Consider the following 24,903-nt stretch of genomic DNA (forward strand, 5'->3'; position numbering starts at 1 on the left):
AAAATTTGAAAACATGAATTGTGATTGATTACATCTTATAAAATGTTCGTATTATGTTTGAGAAATTATAAATTTTACTGTAAACTTAAGACTCGCGGTCACTCCAATCGATTCTCGAATACTATCATCGTCTTTATTCGTTCCAACATAACTCGTTTCGTACGATTTGTGATTAATTCATTCACTTGGTTCGGTTCATTTATTCACATTTCACATTCACATTCAGTTGTTCAACGTCGTGTAATCGAGGTGGTCGAGTTATACTGTTACATAGTAAAATAAACAAACTTATATAAATAGAAGGATAATCTTTATCTTATCGTGTACTTGCAATAAATCGATCATGAAAATTCACCATAAAGTATTTGAAGCGAACGTTTTATGATGTGTTAATTCGAGTAAAAAATATTGTTGTGTTAACATTTTGAGAATTAATAATTTTGAGTGAAAAAATGCCTTCCGGACAGAGAGAAGGTACGGTATCAATACCGCTGACTCCGACGAGATCAGATTTATATTGGCGCAGAATTTTCAACAAGGTATGAAATTTCCTACTTATATTTAGTCTGTTATTTACAAGTGCTAATGAAATGAAACACACATCGGTAGCTACGGTGTGTTTACTTGCTTGCGGCAAATTGTAAGTGAAAGTACACATGAATTTATAAGATGTTTTTAGTCATAAAAATAGGTTACGTGAAAATGTAGGTAACAGTGTTTATTTAACTTTATAAGCACCCTTCATTGTATGCCTCATAAAGTACTCAACTTCGAAAATAATTCCATTAAAAAGATGGATATAAATTTTTTATACCTATACAGAAGTAGTTTTATATTTTGTTTTGTTATCTGACCTAATATATAAAACTGAATATTTTGTTCAATATCTAGTGTTTTTTAAATGCTGTTATTTTACGATCAATTGAATTAAAAATAATAATAACTATTTTTAATAATTTATATTGTACGAATATCCAATTATAAACTCTATGAAACTATTGTACATTGTCATAAATATTGATTAATAAAATAAAAAAAATAAAGCTAAAATATTTTCATAGTAAAAGAAAAAGTTATATGTATTTTTAATAACTACAACTGAATATATTTATAAAAAAACATAATATATAATAATTTACCATCTCCATGTAGTTAAAAAAAACTTACTCTATCTTGAATACTTAGTTTTTAAACTTAGAATTGGAATATCCAGAATGAGAGTTGTACATTCCTGATGTTAAATAATTAACAATATCTTACAGATATAAGTACTGTTAGAAATTATAATTATTTCTTACTCTGCTTTTACACTATACAAATGATTTAATGTTCTTTGTGCATGTAATGACTCAACCTTACTCACTCACTCTCAAACAAAACTTAAATGAAAGTATTCCTGTATAAAAATAATGAAATTCGGTAATACTTTAACAGGTCACCTACGTTCCCCGAACTAAATTTTTATCTACAAAAAAAACAGAACTGTTAAGTGTCTCATTTAGTAATGAACTCCAATGTCAGATCTAATGATTTATTTAGTTAATGATTTATATGTAATTATTTATTTGGCTAATTAATTTCAAAATTTCAAGTGATGTCTCATCAGAGTACAATTCCAACTTTAAGTAAAATATAAGTACTACACTTATAAAATTATCTTCATTACTCATACTATTTCTATATTTTACCAATTGTACATTAAGCTATTTTTACAAATATAAACAGCATACTGGCTCTTTGCCAACATATGAAAATTATAGTTTTGTGTAAGATCAATACTTGGAATGTGGTTATGCAAATATATTTTTTTAAGTATATTTGAAATCAATCATTAATAAAAAAAAAAATCATAAATCTTTTTGTCAAAGGCATAATAAGGACAGCCTAAAAATCTATGCATGTTTGGACTCTAAGAGAAAAACTCTTTGGCTTTGTCTATACAATTTTAAAATGTATTTTTAATAGAATTTTAATAATCTGTATTGTTATGGCGTACGAGAAATACCTATGACATCACTGTCAGAATGTGAAAGAAAACAGTTGTATGTAACTGACTCACATTCTTTCATAAATGTTGTCTCAAAATGATGATTATTTATGTGTACCTACTAAGTTACTTGTTTTGTACTGAACAACGTTAAATATGTCATCGTTAGTTTTAAAAATAGTAATAACAAATTCTAAATTTAAAAATAAACAAAATATTTTATTGACGCGTCTGATATACGTATTGACTTCATTCTGGCGGTAAATGATATAGATTTATGACTATTATATATAAAAAAAAGTTGTTTCAATATTGGGAGTTACGTAAATATTTCATTCTACACAATATGCTGTCGTAACTGTTAAGGAATTTATCATCAATACATACATTTGTTCGTCGTGTGGTAATGATTTTTTTAAAACACGAATGCCAGTTCGATTACTGGATATTTCTAGATATTTCTAGATAGTGCTACGTATATATTTTATAACGATCTCTTGTAATTAAATTGCTATTATTTTGCCCCCCATAATATAGCCCTATAAACAAGAAATAATTGAAGAAAGATAAAAGTGAATTCAACTCTGCTAAACTTGATTAACACGAGGAGATTTGAGCGTCGAAACGTTTGCATATTAGGATTTAAATATGCGACTTATGTTTTATTCTTTTCCAATACACATAACAACCCTATGTTATCGCACATAAAAATCTTTCCAAGACCGCATCGCCAGTAATCAATTTACAAAGCAAGGTATAGTTTAGGAATAGCGTTCAGGCGACTTAATGCGATCCCTATGTATGTATATTACGAAACAACTTAGATGTAGCATCGGCAAATTCAATTGAACCGATGACTGCCGATTTACACAACAAATATAAATAGCACCCTATCGCGCCGTTCGACGCTATTCGTCGCTATAGATTCTCGCGTCAGTTCAACCCGCGGAAGAAAGTGCATGTAAATCGACGTGACAAATTGACGAATATATTAAGTAATTTGATATTACAAGTTATTACGTTTGTCTAAAGATCATATTCACATAAGAAATACATGTTGATAATTTGGGATAGCGTACTTAATTCGGATGTGATCGCTTTTATGAATTTGTCGATGCTACATCAAAGTTGTGTCGTGCTATACTACATGTACATCTGTGTATGTTAGCAATGTGAGCTAATCAAAGGCGTTGGGTTGTAGCGATTTGTTTGTTTGTCAGTTATATCAGGAAGTCTCCTTCATGTATGACTAAAGTAATAAGATTTTGCGAACTACTATTCCGAACCGATTGTCTAAAATGATTCCAGGAGAACATTTTGATGACTAACCCAAGCATCCTGGCAGTGTTACATATTTCTATTAATCTATGACTCATACGACAATTGGTGAATTAATAATTGTTTAACGAACAGCAATTTTTTAAAGTAAGATACACCAATGGAAAAGACCGAAAATGTATTATAATAAATATTCCAATATTAGGCATCACTATTATCTGGGTTTTGTTGACATTTTTTAGGAAATTCCTCATTGTATCTACTTACGATATTTGAGTATTCCTCAATGGACTTTTTCGAATTAATTATTTATTAAAAAAAAACCACGGGGAAAACCCTCTCAGAAATACGCGGACAAATGTCATAGACAATTTGCATTGAATTCTCGTAAAGTTTTAATTATGTACATGTTGTATACGAGTTTTGTGAATAAATTAGAGGCTTTATAATAGAAAAAAATTTACTTGACTTATATTGATACTTGATGTACATATATAGTCTGTTATAGAGAGCAGAATTCTTCGAAAACTAATTTTTACTTTTTTTATTTAGTTTAGACCATCTACGGGCTCATCGCGATTTTTTTGACATTTTAAATTTACTCATAAATTTTTGCGTTTTATATTTTAAATTCTTAGTAAACAAATTTTTACCATTTTGAACGCATATCTTAAAATATGGTAAAGTGCTGCTGGACTTAGATCTTTCTCTTGTTGGATATATGTATGTTATATCTGGAAGGAGGATCTCTGTCTGTAGATAATGTCACTGTAAGTCATAATATTATCATTAATATTCCAACGATAAGATCTGTTTGATACGATTCTTTTCAATAATCTATTTTTCACAGATCACATAAATACCAAGTATTTTGAGTAGTGTTTGTTTTCCGGAGTTAAAATAGCTTCGGAGTATATATGACAAACCTAATTAGACGAGAGATCAGTGATCCCTAACAGCAATAACAAAATCAAAATATCCTTTATTCAAGTAGGCCTTTACAAGCACTTTTGAATCATCAGTTAACAAACTATATTATATAAAGATACCAAGGTTTTCAAAGGTTCATTCTCAGCTCTACGCCTATCGTTTGACCTTATTGTATTTATTAGTAAGTACTTTATTGTACATCACTAGATAAAAGAACACACAATTAATGTCAGACAACCCAACCGAAAAGGATACTTAAAAATTTAAACCATTGTTTAAATGTATTTTTTCTGTGATTTCAAAATTAAAAAAAAATAGTTACCCCAATATTAAGGACAGAACTACTGAGTATTGAGCTTATTCATAAGATTGAAAGAAAGGTACATAAGTGAAACTGTTATTAAAACTCTCACGTTTACCTAGATACTAAAATTATGGTAGTATTTATTTATTGACGATTCAAAAACGCTTCATTGTAAAGTTTACTTGAATAAAATTGATTTGATTTGATATTCTCTTCATAACAATCAAGCTTTTTGACAAAATTTATTTCGTGGTCAAAACTTTTTTAGAAACATTTCATTTACCATTATTCTATTTTCGTTGAACTATAAAATAAATTAATCTATAAACGCGCTTAAGAGCCGATACGCTTACGAGTCATTCACTGTTTAAATATTTGCTAAATTTAGTAATTCGTCCATGTTTGTTTTCTGACCTAATACCAGATAACATCAGCTTGTGCTATTAACTGAGCGATTTGTTTGTTTTATATTTCGACCCGCCTTGAACAACGTACGCACACATCACTTGACTTCGTTTATTGTAAAGTTATTGTTACGGTTTTTACCACAGATATTCATTAGACAAAATGTCTACGCTCTACATTATTATATTATATCATAATGCATATGACTCTATGGGTAAGCTTTGCTCGGCAGTAGCGAACTCCCTGTCGACATATTTTTTGGACATTTTTCATAATAATGAGCCGAGATGGCCCAGTGGTTAGAACACGTGCATCTTAACCGATGATTTCGGGTTCAAACCCAGGCAAGCATATATATATATATATATATATATATATATATATATATATATATATATATATATATATAATAATTTGTGTTTATAATTCATCTCATGCTCGGCGGTGAAGGAAAACATCGTGAGGAAACCTGCGTGTGTGTAATTTCAACGAAATTCTGCCACATGTGCATTCCACCAACCCGCATTGGAACAGCGTGCTGGAATTTGTTCCAAGCCCTCTCCTTAATGGGAGAGGAGGCCATTAGCCCAGCAGTGGGAAATTTACAGGCTGTTACTTTTACTACTTTTTTTTCATAATCTATACGTCTATACTAATATTATAGTGATAGTAACTCTGTTTCTCTGACTGTCTATCGCTCTTTCACAACCAAACCGCTGAACAGAATTGGATGAAATTGGATATAAAACAAACTTAAACTCCAAGAAGGGACATAGGCTACTTTTTTGCCTGACACATGACAACTAACAACTTAAAACGCGAACGAAGCCGCAGGCGACATTAGTATAATATACGTATATAAAAGTTGAAGAGGCAAATTGCCTTTTTAGTAGTAAAGGTAAAAAAATATTAATCACTCGATTTATCCGCTACCGAACTTGCGAGCTAAAATTAAAAGGTTCCGTACCTAGAGATAGACTTGCACAAAGTCCTCCCACTAATTAACTTCGTACATTGCATTGATTTTAAACTAAGAACTAGCTTTCGAAAAGAAAATAGTGAAACGGTGTCGCTTTCGGAGTTTCTTTATTTTCTCAATTTAATTAACGCATTGTCACTTTCGTTCGAAGCTGCTAATTCGGACACGGTTTCCATAGAACTTCAGTCTTCAACAATAAAGACATCGTAAAAATTTCCCACTATTGGGCTAAGGCCTCTTCTCCCTTTGAGGAGAAGTTTTGGAACATATTCCACCACGCTATTCCAATGTGGTTTGATGGAATGCACATGTAGCAAAATTTCTGTGAAATTAGACACATGTAGGTTTCCTCTCGATGTTTTTCCTTCACCACCGAGCATGAGATGAATAATAAACGTAAACTCAGTCTCACAGTCTATGAAGTTCATTGTTAGGGTCGAATTTCCCGGACGGAAGCAATCAAGCTAAAAACGTGCATTCTATACGGTATCCAGTCGTAGGTAAGCATGTCGTTGATATTGCGCCCCACTTGTGACAAGCCACAGACAGCGCTCGCACTCGGAAGTAACGTAATGTAATTGGTTTACGAAAAAACAAAGCGCGGGAAAGTGAAACATGGCTGCAACAAAATTGAATTTGGAAGCAAGTGTCAAATTTGAACTTTACACCAAAATTCGCAAAAAAATGTAATAAAATATTCTTTGTTTAAGTGAAGTTCGTAAAAGTTCTTTTAGAAATTAGATCGTTATGTTATCGTGCTTTACATTTAATTCAAAATGTAAAGCTACTACCGGTTGAGGCAGAAGAATCGACAAAAAACTCTTTTTCTATTTAAATTATCACTTGTTTTATAATAACTATTACATTCTCTCTTTATTACAACATCCAATGCTGTTTTTATATATAATTGATGTCAACCGTTCTTCAGTATAGTTCTAAATTATTTTTAAACGGCAAAACGTCTGGAAAAATAACTTACGATATTTAATACATAGTTATTATTTCATATCATGTGTTATAGTTTATTGCTCGTTTATTTATCTGTACAACTCAGGAAAACCGCGATCGTCGTTTCCTATAAACACCCATTAATCTATATCACAAACAATAAACATTAGATATGTACTAGATTAGATATAAGTTTATCATCGGAGACGCCCGATGACGGCCTTTTTGATTCCTGTTACTGATGGTTAAACTAACTTGCTCTACAAAATGACAATATGTCGCTTTATTTATATATTATATAGATTTACTTATTATTTGCTAATAATGGCTCTGCTATATTATAAAATTATGCAGTAAAAAGAGTTCTTGGTTAACATTTCTTTATTCGAACGTATTTATTCCAACCATAACAGGGAAAAAACCAAATAAATTGACAACAATTTAACTCGATATCATTTGTGGATTTATCGATGATATTCACTATGGTTTAGCAAAAATATGCCGTTTTGACATCTCTTTTTTATTTATATGAACATCACTATCTTATGTATATTAATAGCATACTAACTGCTGACTTTTGTCCAAGTGATTATGGGACGATAGCTGCACATTAGAAAAATCGGTTATGGTCTCACTTTACCTGTTTCATTGAAGAGGATTCTTGATTTCTTACTAAATTGGCTATTTAACAAAGATTGAAAATTAAATCCAAAATTATTTTCATCTCGAATAAAGATTATATATCTTTCAGGGTTAAAGTTGTTTGTTTATCTTTTCACCTGACATTTATTTAACACTAATGAGCCTCCCGCGCATTTAATTTTGATTTTATTTCAATTTAAACTGCAAGTCACTCATCTACATTTGGCGCCAAAATTGTAAAACGTTATTTGCTATTCATTTTTTTTCCGGCCAGTAACTTTTTTCCGCTCCCTAAATTTAATTATTTGTTAAATCGTAACAATTTATTACATTGCAATTAAGAATCTTCTTTAATTTTCTGTACGTCTATGAATATAGCTCTTCAGAATGAGACCATAGCCTATCTTCTGTGTGCAGCTGTTCCATAATCGCTGAGACAAAAATCGCCTTACGCTATTAATGAACAAGATTATAAGATCCTTTTGTTAGTTTGCAAGAAACCTAGATTTTATTAAATGTTCAAGATTACATTATGTATTGTGTCATTATGAGACTATCTTTTTATCTATCTTTAACTAACAGATAAAGATCTTCCTGTATTGTTATTAGTAAATTCTGGTACTATTATTAGGTAGCTTAATAATACCGTCTTTAATGTGTGTCAGACGTTTATTTATTAATATAATAGTTTAACTCTACCTAACTAACTGTTAAAAATGTTTCTGTTAATGTGATTCATTCATTGTGATTTAAGAAGCTAACAACAACGTTTTTCTTTAATAATTCATTTTGGATGGACTTAACTATCATGTCTAGTATTGTGTCTATGATGCAGTGATATTGAAACAGAGAATTTTCCGTGTACAGTATAAGGTTTACGTCACGTTTATACGTCAAAAGTGCTGTCACTTTAATTATTGACGTATTATTCTCGACGTTAAATGCAGATATCTATTGACTATTCCAATTCAAAATAAAGATAAACCTTAGATGTACGTGTCCATGTATCTTCTAATAGCTCTCCTATCTTGTACAGTAACAAGTTATTGTTTAGTAGGTATTTATTTAGTTATAATGCAACACTGTTCTTATTGCGTTTACCCACTTTAATCCTTCCTTCCACTTCTTCCAAAGTTCCGATAACAGCTTCAAAACTCAATTTTTTCGCGTCAATTTACGTTAAATCTATGGCAAGTTTCATATATTTGGCTTTTGTTATCTTGTGGTTGGAATGGACAATATATTTAACTAGAACTAAGATAGGTATTAAAGATTTTTTGTAGACCGATAATACTTTTCGGTCGTGTATCCTAAAATGGTGACGCTGCAGGCAACTTAGTAAAGGCACATTCAAATAAGAAAGTGAATTCGAAAGTGATATGTCAAAAAACGAGCTAAATAGATTTCGTACATCGATGCTTATCAATATTTATGTAATTAATGACAGGTTTAATAACAGGTTTGCTTATTACGCCTTCTTCTTAATCAATTAATTTATAACTTATGAAATATGTCTCAGAGACATATACCCTTTTCTAGCTTCCTAATATTTTTTAACGCTTTTTTATCTGTAAATAGAATATTTTTACAAGGCCTTGTTTGAATAGAAGAAATATTCGGGTATAATTTGGGCAAAAAATTGGGACATTCAAATTTTTGCCCGGGTGCCATCCTAGGCCTTAGATGACCTTATGATGACCCTAGATGACCTTGACCGTCTAAGGGATAATTCGGGCCTTATGAAAATTAGTTATCATTCAGCTTGGTTTCATATGATTAAAAATATCGTATTGTACTGACTTGAAATTATAAAAATATCTCGTAATATCGGAAAGAACCGTGTCAATAAACACAGCTGTGCGTGCACGTTCTGTACCATCTAAGATAAATAAAAAGAGAAAAACTCGATTACTCCCTCTTTAATCAATGTTAAAAATCTACCATCGTATCACTATAATAATATCTCATATACCGTGTGTGTGTCTGTGTAGTATGTTTCGACTAAATATAATATGTATAACGAGCCATTAGTCCGTGATAAGGCCTTTCTTTGTCTTTTGCATAAAATTTGGATTCTTATTTTTAAGTTATTTTAGCAATTGCTTAATTTGTCTTTATAATTCATCTCGTGCTCAGCGGTGAAGGAAAACATCGTGAGGAAACCTGCATGTGACAAATTTCATAAAATTCTGCCACATGTGTATTCCACCAACCCGCATTTCCCAAACGGAGAGGAAGCCTTCAGCCCAGCAGTGGGAATTTACAGGCTGTTGTTGTTGTTAGCAATTGAGTTAAGTTTTTGGTAACGTTTTGCTTTTACTCAGCTTACAGAGTTAACTGTCAGAAATACTTAAGGGAAAATCGTTATGCTATAGGCGACTTTTATATGTATACGTTTTTGTATGGTATTATTGAAATTTATTTCTTATTATTGCTTCAATTCACACGGATTTTTAATATGATATATGTATTTCATTATCTGTAATACACTATGCACTATAAATAACGTATAGAACATTCACTATATACAGGGTTACAAGTTTAGTCGACCGAAATCCTTTAAGAGAGGATAGATACCATCATTCCTAACCGATTTGATTATGGAACCCCATATCCTAAACCTAACCCTTCTTAAGTTATTGGCCTTTGAATTTATTTTATAAAAATTACAGATTTTTTGTCGATTGCCCCTTTATTTTTGTTTTGTGTCCCAATTTTGTATTATTTTTGCTATTTTTGAGTAGAAGATTAGTTGTTTTATTATTTTAAGCTACAAAACTGCCAGTAACTATATTCAAAGGGTTCCATAATCAAATCGGTTAGGAATGATGGTATCTATCCTCTCTTAAAGGATTTCGGTCGACTAAACCTGTAACCCTGTATATTTCCAACTAAGGTGTCACACTTAAATTAAAATTTTGTTTAAATCTATGGCCAATATTTAACAATTTACATATCATCAATGAACATATCACTAATTCTTTTCCAGTACGACAAGGACAACGATGGACGAATATCCTACGTAGAACTCAAAGGTATAATAGAGTCGAGGGAGTACGACCACGACTTACCGGATAACGTCGTGGATAAGATCATGAATCTCGCGGACAGGGACAACTCTGGTTACCTGGACTTCGCGGAATTCGTCGAAATGATGCACAATCCCGATTTGAAGGCTGTATTCGGACACTTCGTCGCGAGATACATTCATTCAATCATTCCCCATAGAAGCCCCGTCGATACTACTGGTGAGTTGATGTCGCATGTACGATATTACGTATCCTGATAGATGAGTAGTAAGTTTCACTGATGTTAGATAGCTGTATTGAATGAATGAATGAGTGAATGGTTTTTTTTTTCTATAATGAAATTATATTATTTTAATAATATCACCACTATGTACATATTAATGTAATTTAATATAACTATTCCCTTTTAATACTTAACATTAACGCTATCATAATAATTTTAATATAATTTCAATGAATGCTTGCAGTAATAATTAACTTAGTTTTTTAATTATTAATGTATATAAAAATGTAGTTCGATAGCTATGTATAAAACAATTGCACATAATTATTGACCGTCTGTCGCAACACATGTACGTATTTACGGAAACGCATGTGAATGCTGTAGATATATATATTTTAGCATGTATCTAATAGCAATTTGTACCTTATATACACTTACATAAAAGCTTATTTTGTTCTATAGACAGGTGGACAGGATTCAGAGCTGTATCTTCGTCAGATGGCGGTACATATATTTTTCTTTCTATGTGTTTTTATACCATTGGTACAATCATTCGGTCATTTTTATTACTTCATTCGTTTCATAAAAGGATTTTTTAAATTCTATTCGAAATTCAAAATTTCATCTGTCATGTTTTTTTTTTCACCATTTTGTGCCTGTCATCTGGGTGTCGTTGCTTTTATACTAATACATTAACATAGAGGTGTTTACTAAAAATATATATTTAAACGAGTATCTAACAATACAAAAAAAAATGTTTATTATTTCAAAATATGTAATTCGATACTACTACGTCAACAATATTTGGGACTTTAGAATACTTTAATAAGTGGTCTGGCGAGTGAGCTGGTGGAATTACAGGCATACGACATACGAGATAGAACTTTTTATATCCTACAGTCAGAAGCTCATTGACTTTGCAGCTCAACCAACCATATGTAGTTTAGACTTCGTGTAATCCAATTATCTATGGTTGAAAGTAAACTCACTTAGTGGTAAAGCTTTGTGCAAGTTTTTGTTTGTACCACCTTGTCATCGTATAGTATACCGCCTAGCGGGAATATTTAGTACTGTTTTGTTCCGATTTGAAGCATGAAAGAGACAATGTACACCATGCACAATTAATATAAAGTCTTATTGTCCTAGGCGAATGGTACATTATCGTTAAAATTTGTTAAAATTAGTTATGGTGACAATGTCTTTGTGCATTGATGACCATTTACAATGTGATAGCCTAATTATTTACACAAAAAGTGACCAACATTCGTTGCTTTTGCTCGATTGTCTTTCAAAAGTAAATAAATGATGATATCATCATTACTGATTTCGGCTATTTAAGAATAAACTGCGCAGGAGATACTGATTGATCGCACAAACAAATGTACACCCTATTCTTCCACTCACAAAATCTAAATAATTGAAACTACTGTAAGGTCTTATGTCCTAAGGAAATTGGGACACATTTTGTATTCATATAATCCTGCTTCAATACAAACGTGTGAAGCCGGGCCTCCTGGCTAGTTTATAAAGGAAAATATAAATAATAAGGTCTTACTGTGTTTCATAAAATGCCATGTTGTTTTAAATAAATCCTAAAGAGCTTATCAGGTCTTTACGTGACATTACGATGGATTTCTCTATTCCTGTAGCCTTGACATTTTTTATTGTTATTTTTTTGTACATAATTGATTAATTTAAAATATTTTCCTTAAATATTTAAGGAAAATTGTATAAATATTTCATATCATGATTGTATGTGATTTTATCTTACCTTGAAATATAATTGGGTATACTCGTACTAGCTGAATTTGTTCCTCTACCTGAAATTTATAAAACTGTACTTTTAATACTTTCGGTCTCAATGTTGAGGAGTGAATTAATAAAGTTACTTGTCCTTCCCCTGGACTCCAAACTACACCATACCAAATTTCATCTGAATCGGTTCAGCAGTTTATGCGTAAGGTAACGTGTACAGTTACAGTCGCATTCACAATATTAGCATAAAGTATATACACCTTATAAGTTCTAAGAATATATTGATGTCTTTTTAATATAATAATGTCTGTTTATTAAATGTTTACGAACCGCCTTACTATGTAAAAAATCAATCCTGTACCCCTAGGAGAATTCTTCACCATTATTAGTGGCTTGACGCGTATTTGGTTCTGCACTGTACTGATGATGACAACGCTGCCTAGTGAGATCCTTTCCAACAAAAAAAAATCACTTTGGATGATTCAGTTTCGTGTCATGTCTGTCTTTACGTAACATCCGTACTATATTAAATTTCCTAACAGATTCTAGATTTTTTTATGAAGCAAGGAGTTTTTAATGCTAAATTAGTATAAAAAAGGTTCATGAGTCGCGTAAAACGATCGATTCTTGACGTGCATCGTAGATTAAATATAGACTAGGTGATGTGCAATAGACTATATTCGTTTTGGTATATCAGATGAGGTTGACCGCAATCACACTTAAGAGCTTGTAGCTTATAGTACTCCTAAAACCCTCAGCTGGATACAAGCTTTTATTAAGTATATACGTGCGCTCTATCGCCTGTCAACCTGTGTCCTCGAAACAACGTCATAAGTTAGATAAAGACACTTCACAGCCTTCTCAGACTGCGAGACGTACTTAGAAAAACGTAATCATTTTGTAAAAGATAAGGGTTATTTTATCCATAAAACATTGTCATACTTTGGTAGAGCCTTACGTACTCGATGCCAAAATGGGATGGATTATTTATAGTCTTGCGGTTAGTTTCGAAATGAATTATGTATTTTTTCTTAAAGATTTTTACTTATTGAATAGCTATAGTTAGGGTGTTCCAAATTCATATAAAATCCAATATTAAAAGAGGGATGTATAATGTTGGACAACTTCGCTGTTTATAATTTAAATCAATCATAAGAGCACTTTTAAATCGTCCTGTTACAGAGCTTAATTAAATTAAAGTTGATATTATATTATTTGGAATAGAGAAAAGACAAATAAAATACATGCGACAAAAAAATTAACGTGATAACATCGGTCGAGCTTAATTGATCGTAATTGATTGATATTTACTATGAATTCGCGAAAAGAAGGCGTTTCTGTACGACGACGAAAATGTTATCGGAAATTTGTAAGTTAAATAAAAGTGGAAATAAGTGGTTAAGTGTAACAGTGTTTTATTATAATTAAAGATATATTAATCGTAATTTATTAGTGCATAATATAGCTATATCATTAACAACAACAACAACAACTGCCTGTAAATTCCCACTGCTGGGCTAAATGCCTCCTCTCCGTTTGAGATGGTTTGGAACATATTCCACTTCGATGTTCCAATGCGGGTTGGTGGAATAAACATGTGGCAGATTTCTTATGAAATTTGTCACATGCAGGTTTCCTCACGATATTTTCTTTCACGGCTGAGCACGAGATGAATTATAAAGACAGACAAATTAAGCACATGAATCAGCGGTGCCGGCCTGGGTTTGAACCCGCAATCATCGGTTAAGATGCACTCGTTCTAACCACTGGGCCATCTCGACTCAAGTCATTAACAAATTGTATTAAATACGGACATAGGTAAGGTTTGTTTACCTTTATTCCTACGACCATGGTATCAATACTAATCTTATAAATGTGAAAGTAACTCTGTATATGTAATTATGTCTGTCACTCTTTCACGACCAAACTGCTGAACCGAATCTGATTAAATTTGCTATGAAGCAAACTTAAACTCTAAGAAATGTTATAGGTTACTTTTTGCCTAACATATGACAACCAACCGCTAAAACGCGAATGTAGGCGCGGGCGATTACCAGTAGACTATGTATTGTAAATTGGAAAAAAAAGTTTCTCTAAACAGAGTTTTCTTCTACCTATCTAGAACGACGTAACCATTTCTGTTCATAATATTATTAATAATAAACTTATAAAACGTATATTTATAATCTTATCTGCGTGGTAAAAATTGATAAAGGCTATCAATATCAATACCTTTTATTATTGCTATAATACGTAACGTGACCTTCGCTTGACATAAAGATGAATCACCTAACACCGTTATCAAAGATAAGGAATATAACTTAATACTTAGTACTTGTATGTATGTCACTTCCCAGAATAATTCATTTGACTAGTGCCCCGCCCCGTCTTTGCACGTTTGTAGTTATTCTATAGAAGAAATGACATGATATATTAATGGCATTTAGGAATTATTTCGAATTTTGCCTATGATTTTTCTTTTAATTTTTTTTCTTTCTTTCCCAATTTTCTCCTCTTACAAACAAAAAAATTACCTCCATAATATTAGTATCGAAACGCTTTAAAAAAAAAGTTTACATTCGGGAAAGAATAGATTATCATATATCAATAGTAAATAGATTTGATTTTTTGTAAATCATATTGTTAAAATCTTTCCGATTATTATTCAGAGATCAAATTTTGTATTGTATATACATATATGTATGTGCGGAAATTGCTTATACTTCTTATTGGTAAATGTTTACCGGCTTCATTGGCATTACAGAAGAGTTTGATACGTTTTGTTAATACACCGTCAACGCACTGTCATAATTACTGTTACGCTGAAGTATAATAAATAATATGAAATTAGTTGATACCAACTGAGACCAAATTGCACAAAGCCTGCTTAACACGGAATACAATATTCTAGGGCCGATATGTTCGTTTATGTTTGATGTACGATTAGTTTCCGGCGTTGGCGAACCGAATTATTTGACCACGGAAAATAACTAAAGTATAATATAGAGGTTTTAGCAAATACATAAATCCTAAATTTATTTCATTGTATTACTTCTTCCATTGGAATAAGGCTACAGGTCGTTTTCTTAAATTTTCATTAAATTGTCAGCGATTAAGTGTAACTTAATAGTATATATTTTTTTTAGTCATGTCTAGTCAACTTTTTTTTTATTTACTTTATTGATAAAGGTCAATGACCGTTTGACGTAATTCTTCAATCTTTACCGATTAACTTATGACGATTGTCATCACGGTAACCGGTTGTTAATGATCTTTACGGTAACCGTGCGATAAAATACTACTTAATACGTATTTTTTGTCTTTAATCCCATTACTAGAATATAGACATTTGATTGATATTTTCTAATTAGTAAATGAGTTAATCAATGTGTAATTAAATCGTCCGAGAGTAGATACCACCCACTCACCTCGAATTCAAGTTGTTCAATACAGAAGCAATCCACTTACTTATTAGTTGTCTAATCAAACACTACCACCGGTTCGGAAAAGGTAACACCCGGACCTGAGAAGAATCGGCAAAAGAAATTCAGCACGTCTTTTTTTTTGTCAAAGTAATTAAATACATATATTGAATATGAATAGTATTAGGCATCGTTATATTCCCAAGGTATGCTATTAATCATAAAGACACTAATTGTACAGTAACCTTTCGGAATCAGATATTTTATCGCCAACCCTAACCTCAGGCTTAAGTGATGTAACATCTTAGTTTCCAAGGTTAGTTAGTAAGGTTGGCGAGGGTTGATTAATCAAAATAAAAAAATATTCGTAATGATAATTTGAAATTATTCACTGTTTATCTCACTCGTAAAATGATGAAAAAGTTTTTACGGTAATAGACTTATTAATTTCTCATTTTTTGATATTTTACGATCGCATTCCGCGGTGAGCTGCGATTTGTTCTTACAGAATATCTCTACTGTATATATTTAAAAATAAAAATCAAGTTTGAATGTTCGTTTATTTATTCATAACTATGATTCGTTTAAAGATATGTAAATATATACTTATTCGCCAAAACTGCGGCTTTACCCGCGCGAAATTTATAAAACGTTAAGTATCGTATTACGAACGGACAATGCTATCCCCTTGGGGGGGTGAATTAAAAAAGTAGCCTATATCCTTACCCGGGACTTGAATTTTTCATATTCAAATTTCATCAAAATCGCTTCAGTGATTCAAAAGTGAAGAGGTATCATTTTCACTATAAGTATTTATCTGCAGACGAACTACTAAAATATTATACAAAAATTAAGATATCGGTACCTTGCATAACAACTGTACCTCGCACATTAATTGATTATATTAGTAGTCTTCCCGAGTTGACATTATATAATTTTACGAAATGATGATTTGGATGATTTGGGTTTAAACATCGGTATTTTCATGTGCTTAATTAGTGTTTATAATTAATCTCGTCCTAGGCGGTGATGGAAAACATCGTAAGGAAACCTGCATGTGAATAATTTCAACGAAATTTTGCGACATGTGTATATGCTCCAAACATTCTCCTCGATGGTAGAAGAGGCCTTAACCCAACAGGGGGAAAATTACATGAAATGAATTTTACGAAAACCGCATTAGTACATATGTACAATGATTACTTAATGTTGTATTTACTTTATATTATAGCCTTACCCCTCAAACGAACGTACCGGCGCGTCCATCCCGTTGTTACACAAAATGTCCATACCTACATGATGATAGACCAAATTAACTTTCTTTCGAAGAAAAGGTCACCGGTATCAAGTTCAACGCAAACGAATAGACTACGTGGGTAATAATTATGCCTCTCCTTTGTACGTAGTTAATTGTATTTGAATTACTTACGTATAGTATAGTATAGTACATCTGCTATCTCGGATTTTGTAACAAAGCCAGATGGAGCACTTGGAATAATATATTGAAACAATAAAAGCGAATACAGATATCCGGTTGTTGATGTAATTTAATTAATTGGATTTTTATTTATAATAGTAAATTATATAAAATGTTTGATTACAATTATTTAGTTTTATAGATAAGCTAGTAAGTGTAGCGAAATAAAGATATCGTAAAATTGATTTATAAGTTGTTTGTGTATTTAATCTTAAATATCTAAATACAATGTATATAATTAACGATCTAAAATTAGTCCAATGATATTCTTACAAAGTTTTTTATACGTTCTGTGTCATTTCAAAGAAAATACATTGTCTGTATTTAGTTAGTTTAATAGACATTTTAATAACAGGCTGATAGTTGTTCTCGGAATCGACATTTCGAAACGCGTGTTCAGGTGGAACTGACATTAATGAGTTTCAGTCAGTCACGTGTGGAATAAAGGCTTTTCGGTATTTGATACCGAGTAGTTTAATTAATTTTGAATTAGAAGGTATTCATTCAATCATTCATTCATTCTTCCATTGTGAAATGATCTCATTAGTGAACCGAGTCGTCAAATTTGGATATTGGCATTTGGCATAGAAAATTGATTGAACGTTCTTCAGAGTAAGTGTCTCTGATATTCCCGTTATCGTAGTATGTTTAAATTTGCTTCTTAATTATCGATCATCATCATCGGCCTGAATAATTCCACTGCTAGACGTAAAGCGTGCCGCTGAGCCCGCTCTTTGGCTCTTCCTATGGCGATTCGCGGTCTCCATCCTAGAAACTTCTTTTCTCAACGTCTATCAGTTCTTCTACAGATGATAATGTCTTTTGCTCTTTAATTGGTACCTTTCATAACGATCCAGAATCCTTTAAACCGTAGGGATTGTATCTCGTAAGAGAAACTAAATTTTATTCAAGATTAATTGGCACCACTCCGTTTTGCTGGGCATTTCATAAAAAGGGACCTTTGATCCTATAACCATCAACGGAGTTTATGGCTGTGATAGATTGATTGATTATTTACTTAGTGGTAGGGCTTTGTGCAAGCCCGTATCGGTAGGTACCCCCCACCCATCAGTTATTCTGCCGACTAATAACGGTACTCATTATTGTTGTGTTCCGGTTTGAAGGGTGAGTGAGCCAGTGTAACTACAGGCACAAGGACATAACATCTTAGTTCCCAAGGTTGGTGAGACATTAACAATGTAAGGAATAGTTAATATTCCTTACAGCGTCATTGTCTATGGGTGATGGTTATCACTTACCATCAGGTGGCCTATATGCTCGTCCGCCAACCTATACCTTAAAAAAAAGAAAAATATAGTTGGTACTCTCGAGTCTATTTCAATCGAAGAATAAAGATAAACAAGGCTTAGATTTACATATGCCACGCGATTTGCAAATAGGTCAGCTATAAAGTGCAATACCAACCGTTCTAGACTATGTCTTAATCTATAGCACAATACAATTACTCTTAACTACTTATGAACACTTTAATTTTACTTTCGAAGCTCCGATAACAGTTTCGTCGATGTACAAAATGCCAGTTTTTCGCAAATCCATAATGTATCCACAGAATATTCAAGTTCTCGACCAATGATACCGTGTTCCTTCGATGTTAAATGTTGTTTCTTTGGCTTTTTCTCTCTTGTGGATGGAATAAATGATGAGTTTCGTAATTGCCATGTGATTGACGCACAGAGAAGAAAAAATCATGTTAGTTCGAGCATGAATTGTTATACAATAGATTTGACGGTGATGTTTGTTAAAATTATCAATATTAATTACAAAATACCTTGTAAATTCACAATTACGGGTTTTTAAACAAGAGTTTAATAAACCGACTTTATGTAGAAACCGAATTAAGAGCGGGCCGAAACTTGAGGATATTTGTCAGTTGAGCCTACATGGTTTGACAGTTATTCTTTAGTTAAAGTTTTTTTTATCTCTAGTTTTTGAACGATTGTTTGGAAGCAGATTTCAAATTTGGAACTCCAAATAATAAATGTTACCAATTTCTCAAATTAAAATGTTAAATAGTTGGTATCAATTATACTATCGTAACCAGGTTTTTTAATTAAATAATTCTTTGTCTTCCTCTTTCGAATGTGATATCACTTTTGACAAAAGGAGAGAATCCATTGTGCTATTAATATTCACTCGCTGTAAATCGTTTATCACTATCGACTTTAAAGCTTTGACTAGCATGACCTATATAATCATGTATGTTATTTTTAAAGTATACAAGAAAGTCCTAGGATATTTTATCTTCAAATTTATAATAATTATTTTTATCTATGTAGGTATGTATTGTTTGCTATTTAGCATCGATTCGCATAATAAAGCGGTACTGCTGCGCTTGACTATTAAGCATTGTGTCCTGACCAAATCTGTCTTTTATTATCAGCATCTAAATCTTTGATATTTCGTCTCAAGAGATAGTGGATTTTATATCTTCTATTTTAACTTCTGCCAACTATAAAGGTTTTATCATAAATATAGTATAAAAGTAACAGTACTTACTTTTTAACGTACTTATAGCTGGACTTAGGTCTACTCTTTAAGGTTTGGAACTAATTCCACTACGATGCTCCAAATCATGTTGGTCTGATAAATGTATCACAAATGGCAGAATTTCATTGAAATAAGATATGTGCTATCCCTTTAGCACCAAGCACAATTTGAATTATAAAATATGACGATATTAACACAATTTAAGAACCTCTCAGCAATACCCGGGTCTATGCCTACATATAATACTGTTTCTTTCTTATGTTCTCATTTAAAAGAATGCCGGCCCGTTTAACGTTTTGTATTCAGTGCACAAATATTTAGAGGTCGTCCCCGGTCGTTACACCTGTTTATTTTGAACTAACAACGTAATGCAACAGTACCAATTTAGAGACCATCGCATTAATTAGATAATTGGAGGTCAGCATTATGCGAGCTGAGAGTAGGAACCAAGCAGGATAATGCCTTTATCAAGGCCTCCTGGGATTTAAGGAGAGAGATTTATAATTGTCTACTTTAGTGCAGAGAATACACTTTTATTTAGAAAAGAAATATTCAGAGCTTAGTCATCGATAGTTGTAATTTTTTTTTAATGCTTGTAGTTGTATATTTGACTTTTATTTCTGTATGTTTTCCTTTCTGTGCCCTGTAATTTGAACAATGTTTTACATGATTGCAGTATCAGTTACGCCGTCTTGATTTTTATTGATTTTTACTTTACGTTTTGTTACTGAGATATGTAAATTGATTTTGTATGCTTGTATAGTGTAGTATTTGTCATAGCTGTATAAGTTAGTTTCTTGGCTAGCTTGTGCATAAGAATGGCACTATTCGATAAAATGCAATTACGTTCGTCGCTAAACGCATTAGAGGTCTAAAGGCGCCAATCGCCACAAATCCTTGTATTTGTGCGCCACTCTGCGCTCATTCGCCATTAGACGTTAAGAATAGTAGTTTACGTTAAATCTTATTGAGTGGACGTATTTAATGTTACTATTTAACTGAAATTAACTAAAAATAAAAGTAAATTTGAGTTTGTTTCGTTGTTAGATGTATTGTAGTTTTATGTGTGAAATGGCTTAGTTGGGGACAATTGAAAGATCATCACTGAAATTTGTTTTTTAAATGGACTTTCTATCGGATCGAGATTTATAATCTCGATCGAAGTGTTTTGGATAGTTCAGTGCGATGTGGCTGAAGACGATCAAACGAATCGATGCCGTTTACAAGATTAGCGAGCATTTAGACAGATATACAGTTCTGAAATGTTGCTTGAAAAAATCCTTAGGATTCGTCAAAAAAGTCATCGACTATTTCGGTATGGAATTCTTCATTACAACTAACCACTCTATAATCAGTTTAATATAATCTGCAGATTATTTGACAGTTGCACTCAAGTCACCGTAACAGGTTCAACATTATGGCGTTCGGTTTCAGTTATATGAGATTTTGACGTTTTATAGATATATGATACCAACCTGACGACGTAACATTTACCCAAAGGTCTTAGTCTGTAAATCACGACATTTGTGATAAAAGCATCAGTAATATTTACATGCGCAGCTGTATACTAAAAAAAAAATAAAGATAGATCGTTTTTTATGGTTTCCTTAACATAATTGGACTTTTAAATAGCCGCCTTGAGCTGAAAAAAAAATAATGAGAGTAATTCTTGTACTACAGTAGGCACTAGTAGTAATTGCATTGTTATGTACACAAATTCGACCTTGACAGTTATCTTCCACGTAGCATCCATGTATTATCGTATGTTCATAATCTCATTTGTTGATTATCTGGTGAAGCTCAGGGCCGGGTGACGGGGTGATACGTCAGTAGCTCGTAATTGTACGCTTTATATGTATCTAGGAATAAGGATCATTTTGGTGTTCATTTAGCTTTTAAAAATAAGTTCAAGCCCATCGTTTTTTTAGAAATTTATATGAAACTCTTACACAGAACTTGATTGTATATAAAATTTTCTATACTTACCATTATTTGAATGTTATGTTGTTTTAAAATAGTTTGATATAAGTATTTTTATAAGCTAAATAAACATTAATACATTACTTAACTAATTTATGTAATAATACAATATTAAATAACCAAATTAGATTACAGTTATGCATGATTTACTAACAAAATATTTTTCTCTTTTTTTCCATTCCTTATCCTATTGTTGTGTTTTGTTGACCCTACTTGTTTGCTTGACGAAATCCAATCTCCATTTAAAAAAAATGTTTTATTTTTTTATTGGTCATGTGTTGCGTCTATGATCGTATCTATTTTAACAAAATTCGCATCCCTATTATCCTGTTAACAACAATGTGCCCTTTCAACACGCGACTACATAATTGATTTAATGCGTCCTGTATAACGTGATGTCATTCTGGCATCTGTACTCTATTCTTGTCATTGTTGCTATCACAATATCGAATATTATCAAATACAAACAATCTATTCGATACAAAAATATTAATAATTATTTTCGACGCTCTTTTGTTAATTATCTTGAATTCAAATAATCGGAATCTGTTCCAAAAAAAACTCTGTTTCTATGTTACCTGCCCCCTCCCTCCCCGCCTTCCTCTTGTGTTGCGTTAAACAGTCCAAAGCCATAGCAAAAGCATATTCACATACACAGACGGGACATACGAAGAGGAGTACAGTTGCTGGCCACCAGCGATCTGCATGATACTGATATCGATTATTGAGATCGTGCTGTTCTGTTATGACGCCAGTCATGGCAAGACTGATGCAACGGGACCCATCGCTCAGATATTTATTTACAATCCTCATAAGAGGCAGGAAGCCTGGCGCTTCCTAACCTATATGCTGGTGCATGTCGGGTGAGTTTACTGCAAAAAACTTTCTCTTAAATAACATTGTACAAACGTGCAATTGCATTGCATAAAAACCACTTATCAGCTGATGATTGTTTTATCTATTCCAGCGTAGTTCATCTCCTAGTTAACTTACTGGTGCAATTGTTTCTCGGTGTACCGCTTGAGATGGTACACCGATGGTGGCGTGTTATGCTCGTTTATCTCGCCGGTGTAGCGGCTGGCTCACTGGCGACCAGTCTCACTGATCCAAAAGTTTATCTCGCTGGTGCTTCTGGTGGTGTCTACGCTCTGGTCGCGGCACATATAGCGACCATAATTATGGTAAATATATAACTCATCTTTATCATTTACAAATCATAGTATAAGAGTTATAGTGTTACTTTTAATTTAATGTTGTTCCTATGTTTCTTCAATTGTGTATTGGTTTCTGAATTGAACTCCGATTAATTGGATTTTTGTAATTTAATCAGTGATTCAAGGTGTTAGATCAAATAGATGTTGATAATAATTGTTCAATTAATTTAAATAGCTGATATGGTATCTTTAAAAAAAACTATATCGTTTCATGATTAACTTCTTTTTTACAGAATTGGGCGGAAATGGAATTCGCGATAATTCAATTGCTCGTTTTCCTACTTCTGGCAACAGTTGATATCGGTACGGCCGTGTACGATCGCTACTGGAGGCATTTGCAGCAGAATATTGGATATGTTGCGCACTTGGCAGGAGCTGTAGCCGGTTAGTATGTGCAGTACACTTAATCGCCTAAAAATTTCAAGTCCGCTAATATTCCGAAATCGTGCATTAAAAGTTCTGTATGGTTTTACTTTTACTAAAATATGATGGAAAGCTTATTTATGGAATACTATTTGTCACTCGCGTTTTAGGGTTTCGTTTTTCTTGTGTTAGGCAAAAAAGTAGCCTAAATTTCATCGAAATTGGTTCATTGGTCTAGCGAAAAGCTTTACTACTACAGACAGACAGAGTTAGTTTCACATTTATAATATTAGCATACGTTCCATTAAATCTATATCAGTCCATTTCTGCACTTAAGTACTATTAATCTTCTGGTGCGTTCTCCGTTTACAGTCAGGTAATGCCACCTTCTTCCAAAACTGGACGCTTTACTGAGATTTCGATTATTATGGCTCATTTATATCAGTGTACCCAATTGTTATTGAAAATGTCGCTGTAGCGCGTGGGAGTAAGACCAGTTTTTATAAATTGTTCTCGAGATATTATGGCCTGTGTGCTTGTCTTGTCTGGAGGAAAAAAACAATAAAAAGATGCTTGAATCAATAGCGAATTCGATCGGAACGATCTTATCCCGTTGCCGATCTTTCTTCAATTCACGCTATTTATATCCTAAAAAAGAAATAATCTTCGTAAAAAACTATTCTTTGCTTTCTTGCCTTCAATGTGAACAATAAATCTGTGATGAAACTTTAGAGAGGGTTAGCGCGAAACCTGAAAACACTCAAGTAACTGGTTACTAAAAGAACTTTTAAACATTCCATATATAATTTAATAAATCTATGAATACTTAAGTCCATATTTATTTAACCGGAACGGGTAACCAAGTAATATAGTTTATTGATGATTATTTTCTGTATAATATTCTGAGCTGACATCTAATCCTGAGAAATGATTTCCTATTTTAATTGTGAGTCTGAGTTGTGTGTACACCGGTTTTCATGGGTACGCCACTCAAAGATCCCGGGCTCGATTCCCGGCAAGTCGATGTAGAGAGTTCATTAGTTTTCTATGTTGTCTTGGGTCTAGGTGTTAGTGGTACCGTCGTTACTTCTGATTTTCCATAACACAAGTGATTTAGCTACTTACATTGGGATCAGAGTAATGTATGTGATGTTGTCCAATATTTGTTTATAATTTGTAATAATTCTGATTTTCCAGGTCTCCTCGTAGGTATCGGCGTTCTCCGTAACCTCGAAAAGAGGAAATGGGAGAAACGTCTCTGGTGGGCAGCCGTCGTGCTCTACTTCTCTCTCATGTTAATCGGCGTGCTGGCTAACATATTCTGGAAGACGCATTTCCAGTAATCCTACCAACGTGCCACGAAAAATGGGGCCATATAATTGTAATCTTCGTTTTAAGAGGAGAAATTATTTGATTTTAGACGTGCTAAGCTAATTTATTTCATAATACATAATTGTTC

At 32.5% G+C, this 24,903-nt stretch overlaps 1 protein-coding gene across 3 annotated transcripts; it reads left to right on the forward strand.

Moving 5' to 3' along the window:
- Positions 1-215: 215 nt before the first annotated feature.
- On the forward strand, positions 216-24,903 carry LOC124532792 (rhomboid-related protein 2). Of its 3 annotated transcripts, none has more exons than XM_047107867.1 (7): positions 216-539; positions 10,463-10,721; positions 11,188-11,229; positions 22,490-22,730; positions 22,835-23,048; positions 23,315-23,465; positions 24,642-24,903. In XM_047107867.1, exons 1-7 carry the CDS (start codon positions 453-455, stop codon positions 24,785-24,787), a joined length of 1,140 nt encoding a protein of 379 aa, XP_046963823.1. In that variant the 5' UTR covers positions 216-452; the 3' UTR covers positions 24,788-24,903. The 3 variants fall into 3 exon arrangements, with proteins under 3 accessions (XP_046963823.1, XP_046963824.1, XP_046963825.1); XM_047107868.1 differs by having other exon boundaries at positions 22,526-22,730; XM_047107869.1 differs by lacking the exon at positions 11,188-11,229 and having other exon boundaries at positions 22,526-22,730.

The sequence above is a fragment of the Vanessa cardui genome, chromosome 10 (assembly GCF_905220365.1).
Source record: "Vanessa cardui chromosome 10, ilVanCard2.1, whole genome shotgun sequence".
NCBI lineage: Eukaryota > Metazoa > Arthropoda > Insecta > Lepidoptera > Nymphalidae > Vanessa > Vanessa cardui.